The sequence below is a fragment of the Dama dama genome, chromosome X, assembly GCF_033118175.1.
Source record: "Dama dama isolate Ldn47 chromosome X, ASM3311817v1, whole genome shotgun sequence".
In the NCBI taxonomy this organism is placed as follows: Eukaryota; Metazoa; Chordata; class Mammalia; order Artiodactyla; family Cervidae; genus Dama; species Dama dama.
In genome coordinates this window covers 156,527,373-156,545,125 of record NC_083714.1, presented here as the reverse complement: position 1 = coordinate 156,545,125, position 17,753 = coordinate 156,527,373, and the positions used below count along the sequence as shown (strand labels likewise).

General features: G+C 44.3%; 1 protein-coding gene across 1 annotated transcript in view; it reads left to right on the top strand.

Moving 5' to 3' along the window:
• The window catches only part of LOC133052971 (histone-lysine N-methyltransferase PRDM7-like), a 63,942-nt gene extending 46,468 nt beyond the window's left edge, over nucleotides 1-17,474 (top strand). The window contains exons 3-5 of the mRNA XM_061137730.1: nucleotides 12,291-12,559; nucleotides 13,580-13,647; nucleotides 17,357-17,474. Coding sequence (XP_060993713.1) covers nucleotides 12,291-12,559; nucleotides 13,580-13,647; nucleotides 17,357-17,474 — 455 coding nt within the window. The remainder of the gene's footprint in view (nucleotides 1-12,290; nucleotides 12,560-13,579; nucleotides 13,648-17,356) is intronic.
• The last annotated feature ends 279 nt before the right edge of the window (nucleotides 17,475-17,753 follow it).

Below are 17,753 nucleotides of genomic sequence, written 5' to 3'. Positions count from 1 at the left end.
AACATATGCTTATGAGAACATTTAATACTAAGATGGGCTCAGCAAAGGACATAAATGGTATGGACCTAACAGAAGCAGAAGATATTAAGAAGGGGTGGCAAGAAAACACAGAAGAATTGTGCAAAAAAGATCTTCATGAACCACATATTCACGATGGTGTGATCACTCATCTAGAGCCAGACATCCTGGAATGTGAAGTCAAGTGAGCCTTAGGAGACATCACTACAAACAAAGCTATTAGAGGTGATGGAATTCCAGTTGAGCTATTTCAGATCCTAAAAGATGATGCTGTGAAAGTGCTGCACTCAATCTGTCAGCAAATTTGGAAAACTCAGCAGTGGCCACAGGACTGGAAAATGTCAGGTTTCATTCCAATCCCGAAGAAAGGCAATGCCAAAGAATGCTCAAACTACTGCACAATTGCACTCATCTCATACACTAGCAAAGTAATGCTCAAAATTCTCCAAGCCAGGCTTGAACAATACGTGAACTGTGAACGTCCAGATCTTCAAGCTGGTTTTAGAAAAGGCAGAGAACCCAGAGATCAAATTGCCAACATCCACTGGATCATTGAAAAAGCAAGAGAGTTCCAGAAAAAATCTATTTCTGCTTTATAGACTATGCCAAAGCCTTTGACTGTGTGGGTCACAATAAACTGTGGAAAATTCCCAAGAGATGGGAATACCAAACCACCTCACCTGCCTCTTGAGAAATCTGTATGTAGGTCAAGAAGCAACAGTCAGAACCAGATATGGAACAACAGACTGGTTCCAAATCGGGAAAGGAGCATATCAAGGCTATATATTGTCATACTGCTTATTTAACTTCTATGCAGAGTACATCATGGGAAATACCGGGCTGGATGAAGCACAAGCTAAATTCAAGTTGCCGGGAGAAATATCAGCAATGCAGATGGCCCAACCCTTATTGCAGAAAGTGAAGAAGAACTAAAGAGCCTCCTGAAGAAAGTGAAAGAAGAGAATGAAAATGTTGACTTAAAGCTCAACATTCAGAAAACTAAGATCATGGCATCTGGTCCCATCACTTCATGGCAAATAGATGGGGAAACAGTGGCTGACTTTATTTTGGGGGGCTCCAAAATCACTGCAGATGGTGACTGCAGCCATGAAATTAAAAGACACTTACTCCTTGGAAGATAAGTTATTATCAACCTATTAAAAAGCAGAGATGTTACTTTGCTAACAAAGGTATGTCTAGTCTAGGCTATGGTTTTTCCAGTGGTCATGTATGGATGGCAGAGTTGGACTATAAAGAAAGCTGACTGCTGAAGAATGGATGCTTTTGAACTGTGGTGTTGGAGAAGACTCGAGAGTCCCTTGGACTGCAAGGGGATCCAACCAATCCATTCTAAATGAGATCAGACCTGAGTGTTCATTGGAAAGACTGATGTTGAAGCTGAAACTCCAATGCTTTGGCCACATGATGTGAAGAGCTGACTCATTTCAAAGTATCCTGATGCTGAGAAAGATTGAGGGCAGGAGGAGAATGGGACGACAGAGGATGAGATGGTTGCATGGAATCACCGACTCAATGGACATGAGTTTCGGTAAACTCTGGGAGTTACAAATAGACAGGTAGGCCTGGCGTGCTACAGTCCATGGGGCTGCAAAGAGTCGAACACGACTGAGCGACTGAATTGAACTGATAAGTGGAAGGAATATGAAGAAGAATAGATATCTATATCTATATCAAGAATAGATATCTCTATCTATCTATCTATATATCTATATCTATCTATATATATATATATATATATATATATATATATATATATATATATATATATATATACCAGACCAGCTGGAATGTAAGGGATGCTGATGGTGACTGGTTCTGACTCTCAAGACTTCAATCGACTGAAGCTTGGCATCTCCCACAGCCCAAGACACTTAAGGAAGATGCCTGTAAGTTAAAGTGTTAGTCACTCACTCATGTCTGACTTTTTGCAACCCCATGGACTACCAGCCTCCTCTGTCCATGGGATTCTCCAGGCAAGAATCCTGGAATGAACTGCCCTGCCCTCCTCTTGGGATCTTCCTCATTTAGGGTTGCACCCAGGTCTTCTGCTATGCAGAGATTGTTTACCATCTGAGCCAACACAGAAGCCAGAACATACCTGTACTCATAGATTAAAGCTTACCCAACTTTGTGGTTTACAGAGACACTGCTCTGGAAAGCTCCATGGTGTTCTACATGGTTCTGCAAGTAATACACTTTTCCTTCCCATGAGCTTTGGCTGGGTTGCACCTTTTGTCTCTACACCCACCAAGAGGTAAACTCGTTTTTCTGGTAACTTTTCTCCATCCAGACTCCCAACCAGCACTTGACACTAATTCTACAGTCAGTCACTTTGCTTCCAATACATGGAAATCACATTAATTTTCTGTGAGCAAAGCTATCTAAGGGCCAGACAGTGTCCCTGTTTTATCTTGTGAATCCAGTAAGTGTCAGGCAAACTCGGCTGTGTGGATTGACAGTCCTCCAGATCGATGCCTTGGGTTACAGAAAACACTTGCAAGGCTTTGAGGTTTTATTTATCCCTCATTTCTGAAGGCTTTTTGTTCCCACATTAAATATACAGATGGCTCATCAGTGCCACTTCCACTTTCAGGTTAAAAATCCTCCAAGTGTTTTCTAACATCCTTATTCCATGTGTTGTGTTTATATATTTGACCACACGGTGTTTATCTTGTGTCTCATCAAAATGCAGTTAATTGCACAGTTTCCCTTGAACAATGCAGCAGTCAACACATAGAGGTCTTGACAAAACTGGATTTGACAAGGTAGGGCATATGTGAGCCTAGGATAAACTCTGGGAGCACGGTTACAGTCTGGTGGAGCCGATATACCAGTTGAGGGCAATGAAAAGAAACATTCAGCCTGAGGACAACCAGCCCACTTGAGGTTCCAGGCCTAAGAGGCCATGCCTGAAAACAAAGAAACTAGCCAAGCTGCGCCTGCACACTGGAGGCTTGACAGACACGCCCACAGAGCAGCCAATCCCCGAGCGGAGGGGCGGGGCCTCCATCGCGCTCCCCACCCTCCGGGCGCCTATTGGCCAGACTGCCTCAGTCACAACGCCGATTGGACACTTGTGCCTGACAGGGTACAGGCAGGATGCTCGCCCTTCACTTCACCTCAGCGCGGAAGGACTGGACTTCGCTGAACCTCTAGCGCTCGTGGGGACAGGGTGGGCAGCTCGGCAGGACATCGGGGAGGGTGACGGGAATACATCCTGCGCAGCCCTCGTAAACCCTAAGTCTGATGGCTTAAAATTCCAGGGTGGGAGGCCTGAAATCCTGTCAACTTTGAGTAACCTGAGTCCTATTCTGAACGGGGCTTGCGTCTCCTCAGCTTCAGGGATTACAAGTCCCTTCACCGACAGAAACACCAAACCCCTTAGTGCTGCGAACCTCAAATACCTAGATTAACCCCAGTTCCCTTCAGCCTGACGCACCCTAAAAATCGCACCCACAGAGCGACCAAATTTCCTCAACCTCGGAGACCCTGAATCCCTCCGCCTGCGAGGTTTTAAAACTCTCCTCCTGAAGACCCTAACTGTCCTTCCTGCCTGTCGGAGACCTAAAGTCCCTTAATAAGAAACCTCCGATTTCCTCAGCCTTACAGATCCCAAGTTTTGTCACCCTGCGCATGCTATGTCAGCCAAAAGATTCCCAGTTTCTTCTGTCTGAGGACCCCAGTTACTTCAGCCCTTGGGACCCAGATCTGCTCAAGCTGAGCGACTTGTCCCTTAGACATAGAACCTACGTTATGCCCAGATTTTTCTGAGTGTCCAGGAGGAGATCCTCAAAACACTTCTTGGAGAAACATTCCCTCTGCTGCACTGGAACAGAGCCCTGATTTCAGCCTGACCTCAGTCCAGTGGTTAGGGGTTTCCGGGTCCCCTTAAGAATCCCTCCGTCACCCACAGACACTTCCCTCCCAGTGCCTTCCCTCAGAGGGCCTGAATTGTAGGGGAACCAAAGAAACCAAATCTAGTTCACATTAGGCTGATCTGTCATATCTAGTCAATATCTGTCCATCCCACCAGTACCCTCACCCTGACTTTCCCCTCACCTTCCTGCCCTGGACACTCCACCCAAGGAAGACAGACCAGGCTCTGGACACTGGTCTGGGCTCCCTCAGCACCTTCTTCTTCCACAGGCACCTTGGTCTTGAGCACTCCAATGGCCATGAGGCCGAACAGGTCTCCAGAGGAGAACACTGAGGGAGATGCCGGGAGAACAGTGTGGAAGCCCACGGTGAGAGGTGGAGGCGGCAAAGCTGGGCTCTAAGCCAGCTCTATAGGAAAGACATGGTGCTGGTCCCTGAAGCACCACAGACTGCTTGCCTGGGCAGCTGAGTGAACTTCCCTGTGACCATACACAGGATGGAAATGCCTGGTCCTGTCTGAGATGGTGGGGTGGAGTGGGACAAAACAGGACACTAGCTTCGTCAACTGCTCTGTGTCCAGGGAGAGTTAGGAAAATGCTCAGTGTTTGTTCAGGTAAGCAGGACACATTCGGCAAGGAAAGTCTTCATCCCTGTCTCACACAGACCATCCAGTAGCTTCATGCTACTCCCTGCACAAAAGGTGGAGAAGAAGCCTCAGCTCTAAGGTCTGACTTAGATTAGTAAATCACTGATGAAATTTATTATGTTCCTTTGGCCAAAGATGCTTTCAAAGACATCTCCGTATACTTCTCCAAGGAAGAAGGGGAAGAGATGTGAGAATGGGAAAAAATCCGATATAGGAATGTGAAAAGAAACTACAAAGCACTGATTGCTATAGGTAACAGGAAGTGCTGGGTGGCTGTGAGCCTGGGAAACATGAAGCAGGTCTTCACCCTCAGTGTTCACTTGGCCTGCTCTTAGGTGGCTTCATCTGCTCACAGGTCCTTTTTGTGCGGAGACTAAACTGGAGGAAATGTTTACAGTTCTGTACCAGAGGGAGGTTGACTCTCTTGCCTTATTCTAGTTTTCCCCAGCCTATCCTACTGATTCCCTGACTTTGTGACACTTTCCATTGCTTCTGTGCTTTCTTTCTCCTTCTTATGACAAGTATTTTGCTTCTTTCCAGGTTTCAGAGCCACTCGACCGGATTTCATGCATCACTGCAGGCAGGTCATCGAACACCAGGTAGATGACACTGAAGATTCTGATGAAGAATGGACACCAAGGCAGGAAGGTGAGGGGCCAGGAGGATGTGGAAGTGTCTTCCTGAAACCAGCCTGGGCTTAGGTCTCAACTTCATCTCAGCCATTAGCAAGGAAAACATAATTTTCAGCATTCTGAAGTGGTTGTGGCCAAATATTTACATAAGCCTGAATGAAGATGTATGTATAGGTTTTCCAGTGTAATTCTCAAAAGTTTTATGGTTAAAATTTATCATTCTTTTTAAGAAAGAATTATTTTTGCTAAACATTCTTAGTGAAGGCAGTTAAAGGAACCTTAGAAATAAATTCACCAAACAGATTTAATACTAATCTCATTGGTTATTGGATTAAATCTCTTCGAAAAGGAAATAATTAACATATTATGTCAAGATACATTATTTATGTATGTATATAAAACAAAACCCATGATCTTCTTACCCTAAGTTTAAACTAATTCTATATTTTGATTCTGGGAAAGAATTGGAGAGACCTGTTTATTCTCCATGATCTTTCCCACATTTCACTGACCAGAGATGACATCAGGTAAATAAAATGAAGTACACTTATTATAAAATAGAAGGGAGCAGCTCACTTCCTCTTCTGCTGCTCAAACTGTTTAGAAGAGTTAACCTGCCTAGACTGGAGAAAACAATTTAGAAAGTTCTATGATTCTCCATCTGTGGATTTCTGTTCTCCCAGATTTTAAAACATTATTTATTTAGTTTTGGCTACACTGGGTCTTTGCTGCTGTCCATGGGTTTCTCTGATTGCGGTGAGTGTCTTATCGTTGCAGAGCATGTGCAGGCTCTGTAGTTTGTGACACACAGGCTTAGCTGCCCCAGAGAAAGTGGTATCTTCCTGGACCAGCCATCAAACCTGTGTCCTCTGCATTGGCAGGCAGATTCTCATCCACTGTGCACCAGGGAAGTCCCTCTGTTCCCTGAGCTTATTAAAACTAGTGAAAGGGACATGAAAACCAAACATTTGGTTGTCTGCAAAGGTTTTGACATAAGGAAAGATTTTTCATAGGGAATATATACTCCTCGGTTCACCATACGCCTGCACGTCTTTATTTACCTTTTTAACAATTTCTGAGTGTATGGCACACTGTTGCTAACTATGTGCACGTTAGTGTTAGTGGCCATAGTGCTAATGGTTCAGTCATGTCTGACTCTGCGTACCCATAGACTGTAGCCCACCAGGCTCCTCTGTCCATGGGATTCTCTAGGCAAGGATCCTGGAGTGGGTTGCCATCTCCTGCTCCAGGTGATCTTCCCAACCCAGGAACTGGGCCTGCATCTGTGGCATCTCCTGAATTGCAGGTGGATTTTTTACCGCTGAGCCACCGGGGATATACATACACATTGCTTTACAACAAATCTGTAGAAATGTTACATCTTGCGTGACTGAAGCCCTAACCCACTGAGTGACAATTCTCCAATCCTTCCTCCTCACAGGCCTTGGCAACCACGATTTTATTTTCTGTTTCCATGGATTTGATTAATTTAGATACCTCATCGAAGTGGAATCGAGCAATATTTGTCTTGTTTGATTGGTTCATTTCACATAGTAAAATATCATCAAGACCCATCCATGATGTAGCATGTGACAGAATTCTTTTTTAAGGCTTCAAAACATTCCGTTGTGTGCATGTGGATATAAGAGTTATAACATATATCTTATATATAATCTTTATCTTTTATCCAGCAATGAACATTTCGGTTGCTTACACATCTTGCCTATTGGGAAAAATGCGGCAGTGACCATACATGTGCCCACTATTTATTGAATATCTTGCTTTCAATTTTTTATGGAAACACACTCTTGAGTGGGATTGCTAGATGATACAGCAGTTCTAACTTTCTGGGGAAACTCCATACTCTTTTCTAGAAAGCTTGCAACATTTTACATTGCCAACAGTAGGGTATAAGGCTTCCAATTTCTCCATATCCTTACCAAACTTGCTATTGTCTTCTTATACATATTGCCCATCACAGAATGTTTCAGTTTGTATTTCCGTATTGATTAATAATATTGAGCATCTTTTCATATGTTTGTTGGCCATTTGTGTATTTTCTCTGGAGAAATGTGTATTCAATTACTTCTCTCACTGTTTGTCAGCTCAGACTGCCATAACAAAACAGACTGCATTCCTCAAACCACAGAAATTTGTTCTCTTACAATGCTGGAACATGGAAATTTGATATCAAGGTGCCATCATGGTCAATCAGGGTTTCTTCCTGGCTTGTAGGTAGCCTTCATACTGGTGTATGCTTATTAACCTCTTATCAGAGGCATATTTTAGAAGTATTTTCTACCACCTATAGGTGGCCTTTTCAACTCTGTTCAGTGTTCTTTGCTGCACAGAGGTTTTAAGATTAATCTCATTTGTCTATTTTTACTTTGTTACTAATACTTGTGCACTTGGTACCATATCTAAGAAATAATTGCTGTTTCAGTGTTGTGAAGCTTCACACTTGGAAGAGTCTTATCAAGTCTTGCATTTAGGTCTTTAATCCATTCTGAATTGATTTTTTTTTCAAGATGTAAAATGTTCATTATTTTGCATATGGTTATTTTGTTTCCCCAGCACCATTCATTACAGGGATTAAACTTTCCCATTATCTTGACACCCTAGATGAAGATCATTAGACCATGTATCCAAGCGTTTATTTCTTGCTGTCTATACTGTTCAATTGATTGACATGTCTGTCTTTATGCCAGCCAGCTTCCTCAGTGGCTCAGCAGGTGCAGAATCTGCCTTCAGTGCAGTGGACACCGGAGATGCGGGTTCAATCCATGGGTTAAGACGACCCCCTGGAGAAGGAAATTGCAACCCTGTCCAGGATTCTTGCCTGAGAAATCCCCTGCACAGAGGAGCCTGGTGGGCTACAGTCCAAAAGGTCACAAAAAGTCAAGAAGACTGAGTGACTAAGCATACATTTTTTGCCAAATCTACACTCTTGGTTTCTGTATGTTTGTAGTGTGTTCGGAAATCAGAGGCTTCCAGCTTTGCTGTTCTTTCTAAGATTGCTTTGCCTATTTGGGGTGCTCTGAGATTCTGTGTTAACTGTTGGATGGATTTTCTATATCTGAAAAAATTCCATTGGGATTTTGATAGGAAATGCATTGAATCTTTAAATTGCTTTTGGTAGTGTGAACAGCTTAATAATATTAAGCGTCCAAATCCATAAACATGAGACACCTATCTATTTATGTCAGATTCCTTTCAGCAATATTTTGTAGTTTTCAACATATAAGTCTTTCATCTCCTTAAGTTTATTCCTAATTACTTCATTCTTTTCAATGCTATTATAAATAAGATTTTTTGTCCAGTGGCTAAGACTCCACACTCCCAGTACAGAGAAGTTGGGTTCAGTCCCTATTCAGGGAACTAGATCCCTAATGCCACAACAAAGACCTGGCACAAACAAATAAAAATAAAAATATATATTTTAAATTTAGCTCTTGACTATAGCTTTAAAGAAATAAAAAAATAAAAAGTATTGTTTTCTTACTTTCCTTTCTGGAATGGTCATTCTTCATGCACGGAAAGATATTTGAATGTTGATTTTGTATCGTGCAACTTTCTGTGTAGGATTTTTGTGTGTGTGGATTTAAAGATTTTTCTGCACATAAAACCATGCCCCTGTGAACAGACATAATTTTACTTCTTTCTTTCCAAATGGGAGCCTTTTGTTTGCATTTCTAACCTAAAGCCCTGGCTAGGAGTTCTAATATTATGGTGAACAGAAATGTTGATAACGGGCATCCTTGCCTTTTTTTGTTGATCGTAGAAGTTTTCAGCTTTTCACTGATGACTAGGATGTTAGAGGTAGACTTTCAATATATGACCTTTATTATATTGCAATTACTTCCTCGTATTTCTACATTGATGAGTGCTTTTGACATGAAAGACTAGTAAATTTATTAGATACTTTATGAACATCAGATGAAGCACGGATGAAGTTTCACATATTTTTTTTAATTTTAAGAAAATTATGTAATGCTCCCCGTGGAACCATGGGAGTTGATGACACAGAAATCATCTTCCATTCCTCCTTTGGTAATCATTGTCTTTGTCACTCTCTGGCTTAGAATTATGTGTCCTTAATTAGAATACCCAGAGTTTGGAAACATTTCCGAACCAAAACACTGATTCTCATCACTTTTTAGGTAAACCTTCTTCGATGGCCTTCAGAGTGGAGCACAGTAAACACCAGAAGGTGAGTATTTCCCAAATCCTGTTGCCAAAATGTCCTCCTGATGGATCCAGGCACAGGTGAGAATAGGAGGAAACACAGAGATCCTGGAGACGGCTGCCTTCCTGCCCTGAAACTTTAGCACAATGTCTGATACCATCACCATCTTTACAGTTTGTAAGAAAAATAGCAGTAGTAGACGGTTCTGTTGTTACATTATTTTCATAATATTTCAGACTTCAAGCATTTTATGTGAATAAACTTACTTAAACCTTAAATCAATGCTACAGTACCTATAAGTAGGTATATAGCTATCACCATTAGAGATAACAAAACTGAGGTAAAAAAAAAAAAATGATTGATTATATGCCTGAGATCACAGTATCACTCGTAGTGCAATCTAAACCAATGCACGTTCTCTAAACCCCTTGCAAACTAATTAAAACTTCCATAGTTCTATGAAGCTTATTCATACATCTTTATATCATTCATCTGAGTGATGTTTTCACCCTCAGTTCTTTTGTGCTGTGCTAGGGAGGGATATGCTAAGACATCTGACTAAGGGAAGTTAAGGACATGCTGGGCAGTTAGTAGAGTGGACAGTCCAAGATGAAGACGCTTAGGACATGCTGGGCAGTTTGTAGAGTGGATGGTTCAAGGTGAAGAAGGAGACAGGATCCCTACCTCAGAGCCTCCCACTCCAATAAGAGGAAGCCTCAGGTTTATGACTGAAAAGCAACAAATAAGAAAATAACAGAAGGACTTCACATAGATTACCTGCTTTTGAGTAGAAACTCATCATCTGGGCATGATTTCAAATGCTCATTCCTGTAGGAGGGAGTAACAACTCCTTCCTCTGAGCTCTAATATGCAACTCTCCTGTTTGGAATCATTTGTTTAGCCTACCCCTGTGTTGTGAGCTTTGAGAGCCTAGCCCACACCCATTCATTCTCAGAAGTCCAGGCCCAGCTCAAAGCCCCTGAGGGCCCCCTGAATGTTTTGTGAATGAGTGACTCCACACTTAAGCATTCATTTAAGAGTAGAAAGGTCAAAGGATGCTGAAGATAGTATCTGTGAGGTAGACTTCAAATATAGATGCAGTTTAGGGTATAAATTGATACCAGGGATGTTCGCTCATGTTCTAACTGTATTAAATAGCTCACACAACAATTTGGTGAAGGTTATTAAATTTCATGTCCACTATAATATTAAGAATTAGCCTGTATACCAATGAATGGATCAGGAAACTGAGGAGAACCAGCTAGTCATACAGCCTTGTTCAAGGAGAACTGATGAGACCAGCTACTTTAATTCCAACCATTGTCTCTAGGACATGGCAACCTGCAACTTTCATCTCATTTTCTTTAATGTCTAAATGTGTTTCTGCCGGTCGTCTTTTCTCTTCTTAGTCTCACTGCGTTGTCACCTTATTTTCCAGATGTGTTTTGCCCCCTCTGTAAGTTTCCATACTTCCTCATCCATCAAAGGGCCACTAATTAATAGAAACCCCCCGGATCTCTCTATGAGCCCTTACCCTCTTCTTTCCCTCATCTCCAGCTATTCGCCCTGCTTTGCTCTCACGTTTATGCAGAAAGTTGAAGGGGAAGAACCTTAAGATATGAATTCTAGTTTTGATTCACTATCGACCTAGGTCTTTTTATTACTCTCCAGTGTTCAGACCCTCCCCCCATATCAGGTATTTCCAAAAATTGTCAAAGTATTAACTAAAGTCATGCATGTGAAAACACTTCATAAAGTCCTAAGGAACTAAAGAAATCCATGTTGTGTTTTACTCACATGGAAGAGAATGTCCAGGGCACCATTAAATAAGGAATCTAGTTTGAAGGAATTGCCAGGAGCAGCAAAATTGCTGAAGACAAGTGGCTTCAAGCAGGCTCAGAAACCAGTGCCCCATCAAAGAAAAGCAAGGACCCCTGGACAGCTCCCCAGACAAAAAGCAAGTGAGGATAAGGATACATAACTCATACAGTGCTTGAAAGGCTTACACAAATGCAAAAGTCTGACACCTACAAGTAGTTTAATAAATCCAGCTATGATAATGGGAACCGTGCTTTGTTACTGTTTATGCCCAGAACTCTGCTCATGTGCCCTTAATGTGTCATGTGCCCTTAGCATATATTTTCTGAGTCGATGTGTCAGTGAGCTATTTCCTAAGTAAGAAGGTTTGGGATTAAAGCTACTAATGGGAACTGCAGGATGCTATCACTGAACTGGGCATCTGTGGTCAGTGAAGCCTCAGTCTCCTGAACAAGTAGTTAAAGGGAGCAGAAACAGAGTATAGAGGAGGGACTTCCTGGGGGTGAAGTGGTTAAGACTCCACGATTCCACTGCAGGAGCTGTGGGTTCCATTCCTGGTCGGGGAACTAAGATCCCACAAGCCATGCAGCGTGGCCAAGAAATAAATAATGTAACATGAAAACATAAAATTACAAAAGTAAAAGTTTGAAAAATACATGTAAGAAAGTTTTAACAAAATGTATAGAAGGACAGGTAGGAGATCTCACACGTTCTGATAAAACAGGGACTAACTCCCCAGACCCTACCAGCCTTACTTAGCTTCTGTTCTCCATCTTAGAACTCAGAAGAAAGGAGACTGGAGTGAAGAGGTACAGTCTACGAGAAAGAAAGGGCCATGTGTACCAAGAGGTCAGCAAGCCCCAGGATGATGAGTAACTCTGTGAGTGACCCCGGTGGCCCACTCACGGAGAAGGGGCTATGGCGCCTTGGTCCACGAATCTCACCTCACCATTTGGTCCCCCGGCCATCCCCTTCCTCTATGACTTGGGGTGCAGGATTGAGGCCAAATGCCATGAGTGTCCCTGTTCTTTCTGAAGGGCTTTACGACCAGTAACATCACTATACCTCCTCTCATCCCTGTTCTCACCTCCAGATTGTGAGTGTCAGAACTTCTTCATCGACAGCTGTGCTGCCCATGGGGCCCCAACCTTTGTAAAGGACTGTGCAGTGGTGAAGGGGCATGCCAACCGCTCAACCCTCACGCTGCCCCCTGGGTTGAGCATCAGACTGCCGGGCATCCCTGATGCTGGGCTTGGAGTGTGGAACGAGGCTTCCGATCTGCCGCTGGGCCTGCACTTTGGACCCTATGAGGGCCAGATCACAGATGATGAAGAGGCTGTCAAGAGTGGATATGCCTGGCTGGTGAGAAGTGCTCGTTTCCGTGTCCTCTGGCCTCTAACCGCTTGTATGTGGTGGGGCATACTTCATGTCTACATGCGAGAACACAGATGGTGATAACACGGTCGACAATGACACAGTCAGGCCTGTGTACTGTGTGCCCTGGGCGTGAACACAGGTCTTCAATCTAAGGGTCAGAGGAGAAGTGGGACCACAGTATACAGACACTCAGGACCTCTATCCAAAGGTCAGAGGAGAGGTGGGATCACAGTGTAGAGACACTCAGGATTTCTATCCAAAGGTCAAAGGGGAGGTGGGGCCACTGTGTACAGACACTCAGGACATCTATGTAAAGGTCAGAGGAGAAGTGGGACCACAGTGTACAGACACTCAGGACCTCTATCTAAAGATCAGAGCAGAGGTGGGAACACAGTGTACAGACACTCAGGACCTCTATCTACAGGTCAGAGGAGAGGTGGGAACACCTTGGTACACCCTCACAGGACTTCTATCTAAAGGTCAGAGGAGAGGTGGGAACACAGTGTAGACACTCAGGACATCTATCTAAAGATCAGAGGAGAGGTGGGAACACAGTGTACAGACACTCAGGACCTCTATCTAAAGGTCAGAAGAGAGGTGGGAACACCTTGGTACACACTCACAGGACGTCTATCTAAAGGTCAGAGGAGAGGTGGGAACACAGTGTAGAGACACTCAGGACCTCTATCTAAAGATCAGAAGAGAGGTGGGAACTCCGTGTACAGACACTCAGGACCTCTATCTAAAGGTCAAAGCAGAGGTGGGAACACAGTGTACAGACACACAGAAGTGACTCTTCCCTTGTGGAGCCTTTGCCTTCAATGAACCAAGAGACTCAGACTTGGAATGATGAGTAAGGGGCTTACCGTGTTGTCCGACTTGCAGTTGAATCCATGCAGTCTGAAAAGCACCAATGACTACAGAGGGAAATAGCTCTTCTATATCTTCCTACCGAGAAAAAATAAAAGAAAGAGGAAAGCTTGTAACTCTTTCTCTGACACTCAGATCACCAAAGGGAGGAACTGCTACGAGTATGTGGATGGAAAGGACACGTCTTGGGCCAACTGGATGAGGTGAGTGCAGTTAGTCTGCAGTGTGTAGACATTGAGACTCCCTCCATCCCACGCCCCTTTCCTTCGCAACCCAGCTCCCTCAACAGCTTTCACATCTTCCTTCCTCTTTTCCCTCCATATCATGCTCTTTCATTTCAAAAGACACTAGAAAGAAGGAAATAAAAATATGGCATGTGCCGTCAAGATACAAGTCTATATGCTGAACAAAACTGGTGGACTTGAAAACAACTTGAGGAGTCTAGAGTCACCAGGGACCCTTTAACTCACTTAATGGACACTTTCCATGCACTTTATGTTTCAGTTTAGACAGTGCACTTCGTTACTGAAGCAGATCACACAACCAATGTCCTTGTGGAAAACATACTGCACACAGGCATTAGCCAATTAATTTTAGGAACAGTAACCTTATCTTTTCTATCTTTTAGTAACTGCACAGCGCCAGCATAACCTAACACAGGAGACCTTGACTCTATGTGGGCAACAACCTCCTCAGGCTTGGTTCCAGTGAGAAGTGGGCCCTGAGGCCTCAGAAGGAATGGGGGTCAGCATGGCCCTGAGCAGGGCCATTCTCTGAGGGCCTCTCCTTTCATCAGGGCAGGCAGACAGTGAACAAAGTATTACTGTTCTGTGTCTCAAGCTATATCAGTGCTCTCTCCACGTTTCCGTGGGAGGCGGTGGGCAAGCGAATAGGACTCTGGATACACGTGGGGACATGGGAGAAAGACTCAGGAGAGATGGCAGGCTGGGGTGAGTGCTGAGGGCTGTGTGTTAGCCAAGGAGCACCAAGTCCTGTTGATGGAAGAGAACTTAGTTCAGAGTTTAGAGGAGCTGGAGGTCACCAGCCTCAAGGACAGTCCAGGTGGAGATGAGTCTTGAACTGGGATCCGGAAAATGGCTAAATAGGTAAGGAGAGAAAAGCATGGGAATTCACATAGCCTGGTTGAAGGTGTGAACAGAAGGTCCACATGAGGGGCGGCCTCAGAGGCGGAAGGCAAGGAGCTGGGCATGGTTGGAGAGTGGAGGGCACTCATCACCTGAGGTTTCTTTCCCTTTCCCGGCTTCACCCCCAGGTATCTGAACTGTGCCTGGGACGACGAGGAGCAGAACCTGGTGGCCTTCCAGGATCACGGGCAGATCTTCTACGGAACCTGCCAGGTGGTCAGGCCGGGCTGTGAGCTGCTGGTCTGGTATGGATACGAGTATGGTCAGGACCTTGGCATCAAGAGGAACAGCTGGGGGAAGAGTGAGCTCGCGACCGGGAGAGGTTAGTGTCAGCCCTCTTCCAGCACCGACCCCATCCTGGGAGCCTCCGTGGTCCGATTTCAGAGCAGAGTACAATCCAGTCCAAAGTCAGTTGAGTTGCAGTTAAAATGCCTCAGAATTTGGTTCTTTTCATATGATTGTTATGAAAAATTTTCATAGTAAAAATGTTAGTTCTAATTTTTAATATTTCATGCAAAAAATATGTAACATCACCTTCTGCTGAAAGGCTTAGAAGCAAAAAGCAAGTTTTCTAGCACCTACCAGCTCTCTGCCCTTTACCTCTTTCTTCCTTATTCCCTCCCATTTCTCTCTCTCTTTTTTTTTTTTTTTTTTTGGTCACTAAAATAAAGACATTTTATTTTAAAATATTTATAGGACAAAGATATTTAAAGAGTCACACTAGGAAATTTATGATTAACATCTGCCAATTTAAAGAAAGTAAATGGAATTCCTTAGTCAGCAGTATTTTTTACATTTATTTATTTATTTCATTTACTTGTATTAGTTGGAGGCTAATTAGTTTACAATATTGTAGTGGTTTTTGTCATACATTGACATGAATTAGCCATGGATTTACATGTCTTCCCCATCTCGATCCCCCCTCCCACCTCATTCTCTACCCGTTCCCTCTGGGTCTTCCTGGTGCACCCAGCCCAATCGCTTGTCTCATGCATCCAACCTGAGATGGTGATCTGTTTCACCCTAGATAATATACATGTTTTGATGCTGTTCTCTCAAAACATCCCACCCTCTCCTTCTCCCACAGAGTCCAAAATTCTCTTCTGTACATCTGTGTCTCTTTTACTGCTTTGCATATAGGGTTATCATTACCATCTTTCTAAATTCCATATATATGTTTTAGCATGCTGTAATGGTCTTTATATTTCTGGTTTACTTCACTCTGTATAATGGGTCCAGTTTCATCCATCTTATTAGAACTGATTCAAATGAATTCTTTTTAAAGGCTGAGTAACATTCCATGGTATATATGTACCACAGCTTCCTTATTCATTCGTCTGCTGATGGGCATCTAGGTTGCTTCTATATCCTGGCTATTATAAACAGTGCTGCAATGAACATTGGGGTGCACACATGTACAGTGATGTGCATTCAGTTACTGTTACAGTTTGTTGTCATGTGAGTTCATACTCTGTGCCAGACGGGGCTCCACACATGGAAACAGACAGAACAACTGCCCTGGGTCAGCAGGGGCTTCATACCAGACAGGGACTGATGTTCTGAGGAAAACCAGCACAGGGAACATGACTTGGGTCAGCGTGAGCAGAGGGTGGGGTGTGGTGCAGGACAGTGCAGGGTCTGTGCAGAGATAACTCCTATGGGGAAGGATTCTGGGCAGGGAAGCAGCCAGTGCTACAGCACCAGGGCCAGGAAGAGAGGCCATGCCAGTGGTCATGGGAGGAAGCACAGAGGGCGAGGAAGGAGGCTGGACGGGACACGGAAGCCTCAGGACCTGTGTCCACGTGCAGGCCCCAGGGGTCCTCCTGGGCGACACAGAACAACTGCGCGGTTTGTGCTGCAAGCAGCATGCTCTCTGTGCCAAGATGATGCTTTGGTTCATTTTGGGGATGAGACATCAGTGGGGAGCCCCCTCAGAGGTCAGTTCATTGCCAGACATGAGGGGAGAGTGGGCTGTCTGAAGTTGCTTTCGAGTGAGGATGTGAAGAGTCTGGCTGGAGATGCATTTTTAAATAGGGCTTCCTAGTGCACGTTAAATGGACTAAGACTGAATGTAATAAATGAGGTATGACTACTGGTGAGGCTTGAGAAAGGATATGCCTTTATTTTATGATTTATGGGAAACTGAGACAGGAGCAATTTGTGAAAATGTTTGGGCAGCAGGGGCCAGAGACCTGTAGTCAGTGAGACCTGGGCGGCTTGGTCTTGTCCAGTCTCAAACCCACTTCCTGCATAGATCAGCACAAAGGCTGCTCTTTGAACAAGGAGCCACAAAGTCACATTTACCCACACCTGCTGTAACCACCCCCTGTGCTGCCTCCCATATGCAGAGAGCTCCAGGCCAGGCGCCCCTAACTTAATAGACTCTGTCCCCTCACAGCGAGGCTCTCAGGAGATTCCACCTAAGTCATCAAGTATTATCTTTCAGGAGGGTAAATACCTGTGGCCACTGTGACATGACATTTCAGACACTTAGACGCAGGGAAAGTCCCTGCAGATCCACCTCTATCAGGAGAGGTGCCTCTGATGCTGCTGGAATGTCCCTATCTGGGTGATATGTAGAAAAGGCCCCTGACACCAACTTCCTGGATTTCTGTAAATGTAGAGAATAAGAGTGGAGTGGAAACGTGAACTATAAAGACACACTCGATGGGAGACAAATCATGCACTGTCAACACTTAGATGATCAGTAGGGAGGGCATGTCCATGGCAAAGCAGCTACCTGACCAAAAGCTTCCTCTTTCAGCAGAACCAAAGCCCAAGATGCACCCATGTGCTTCCTGCTCTCTGGCCTTCTCCAGTCAGAAATTCCTCAGCCAATCCACCCAACGCAGTTACCCCTCTCAGACCCTCCTGAGACCATTTGAAAGACACCTCCTCCAACCAGAGGATGCCTGCCCAGGCAATCAAAATCAGCGACATTCAGATCCACACAGCCCGAGCGACAAACCTGAGGGTCAGGAGGCCAAGGACAGGCCCCAACAAAGGCTGAAAAGGTTAAGGCTGAAGAGGATTTCAAGGGCCTCTTCCTACTCACCCGGAGGAAAACTGTGGGGTTCTAGGGTGCATGAGAGAATGAGAGAAGAGCCCAGCACAAGCCAGACACTGAATCCAGAGGACACAGGCACACTGCTCACGGGGGCAGG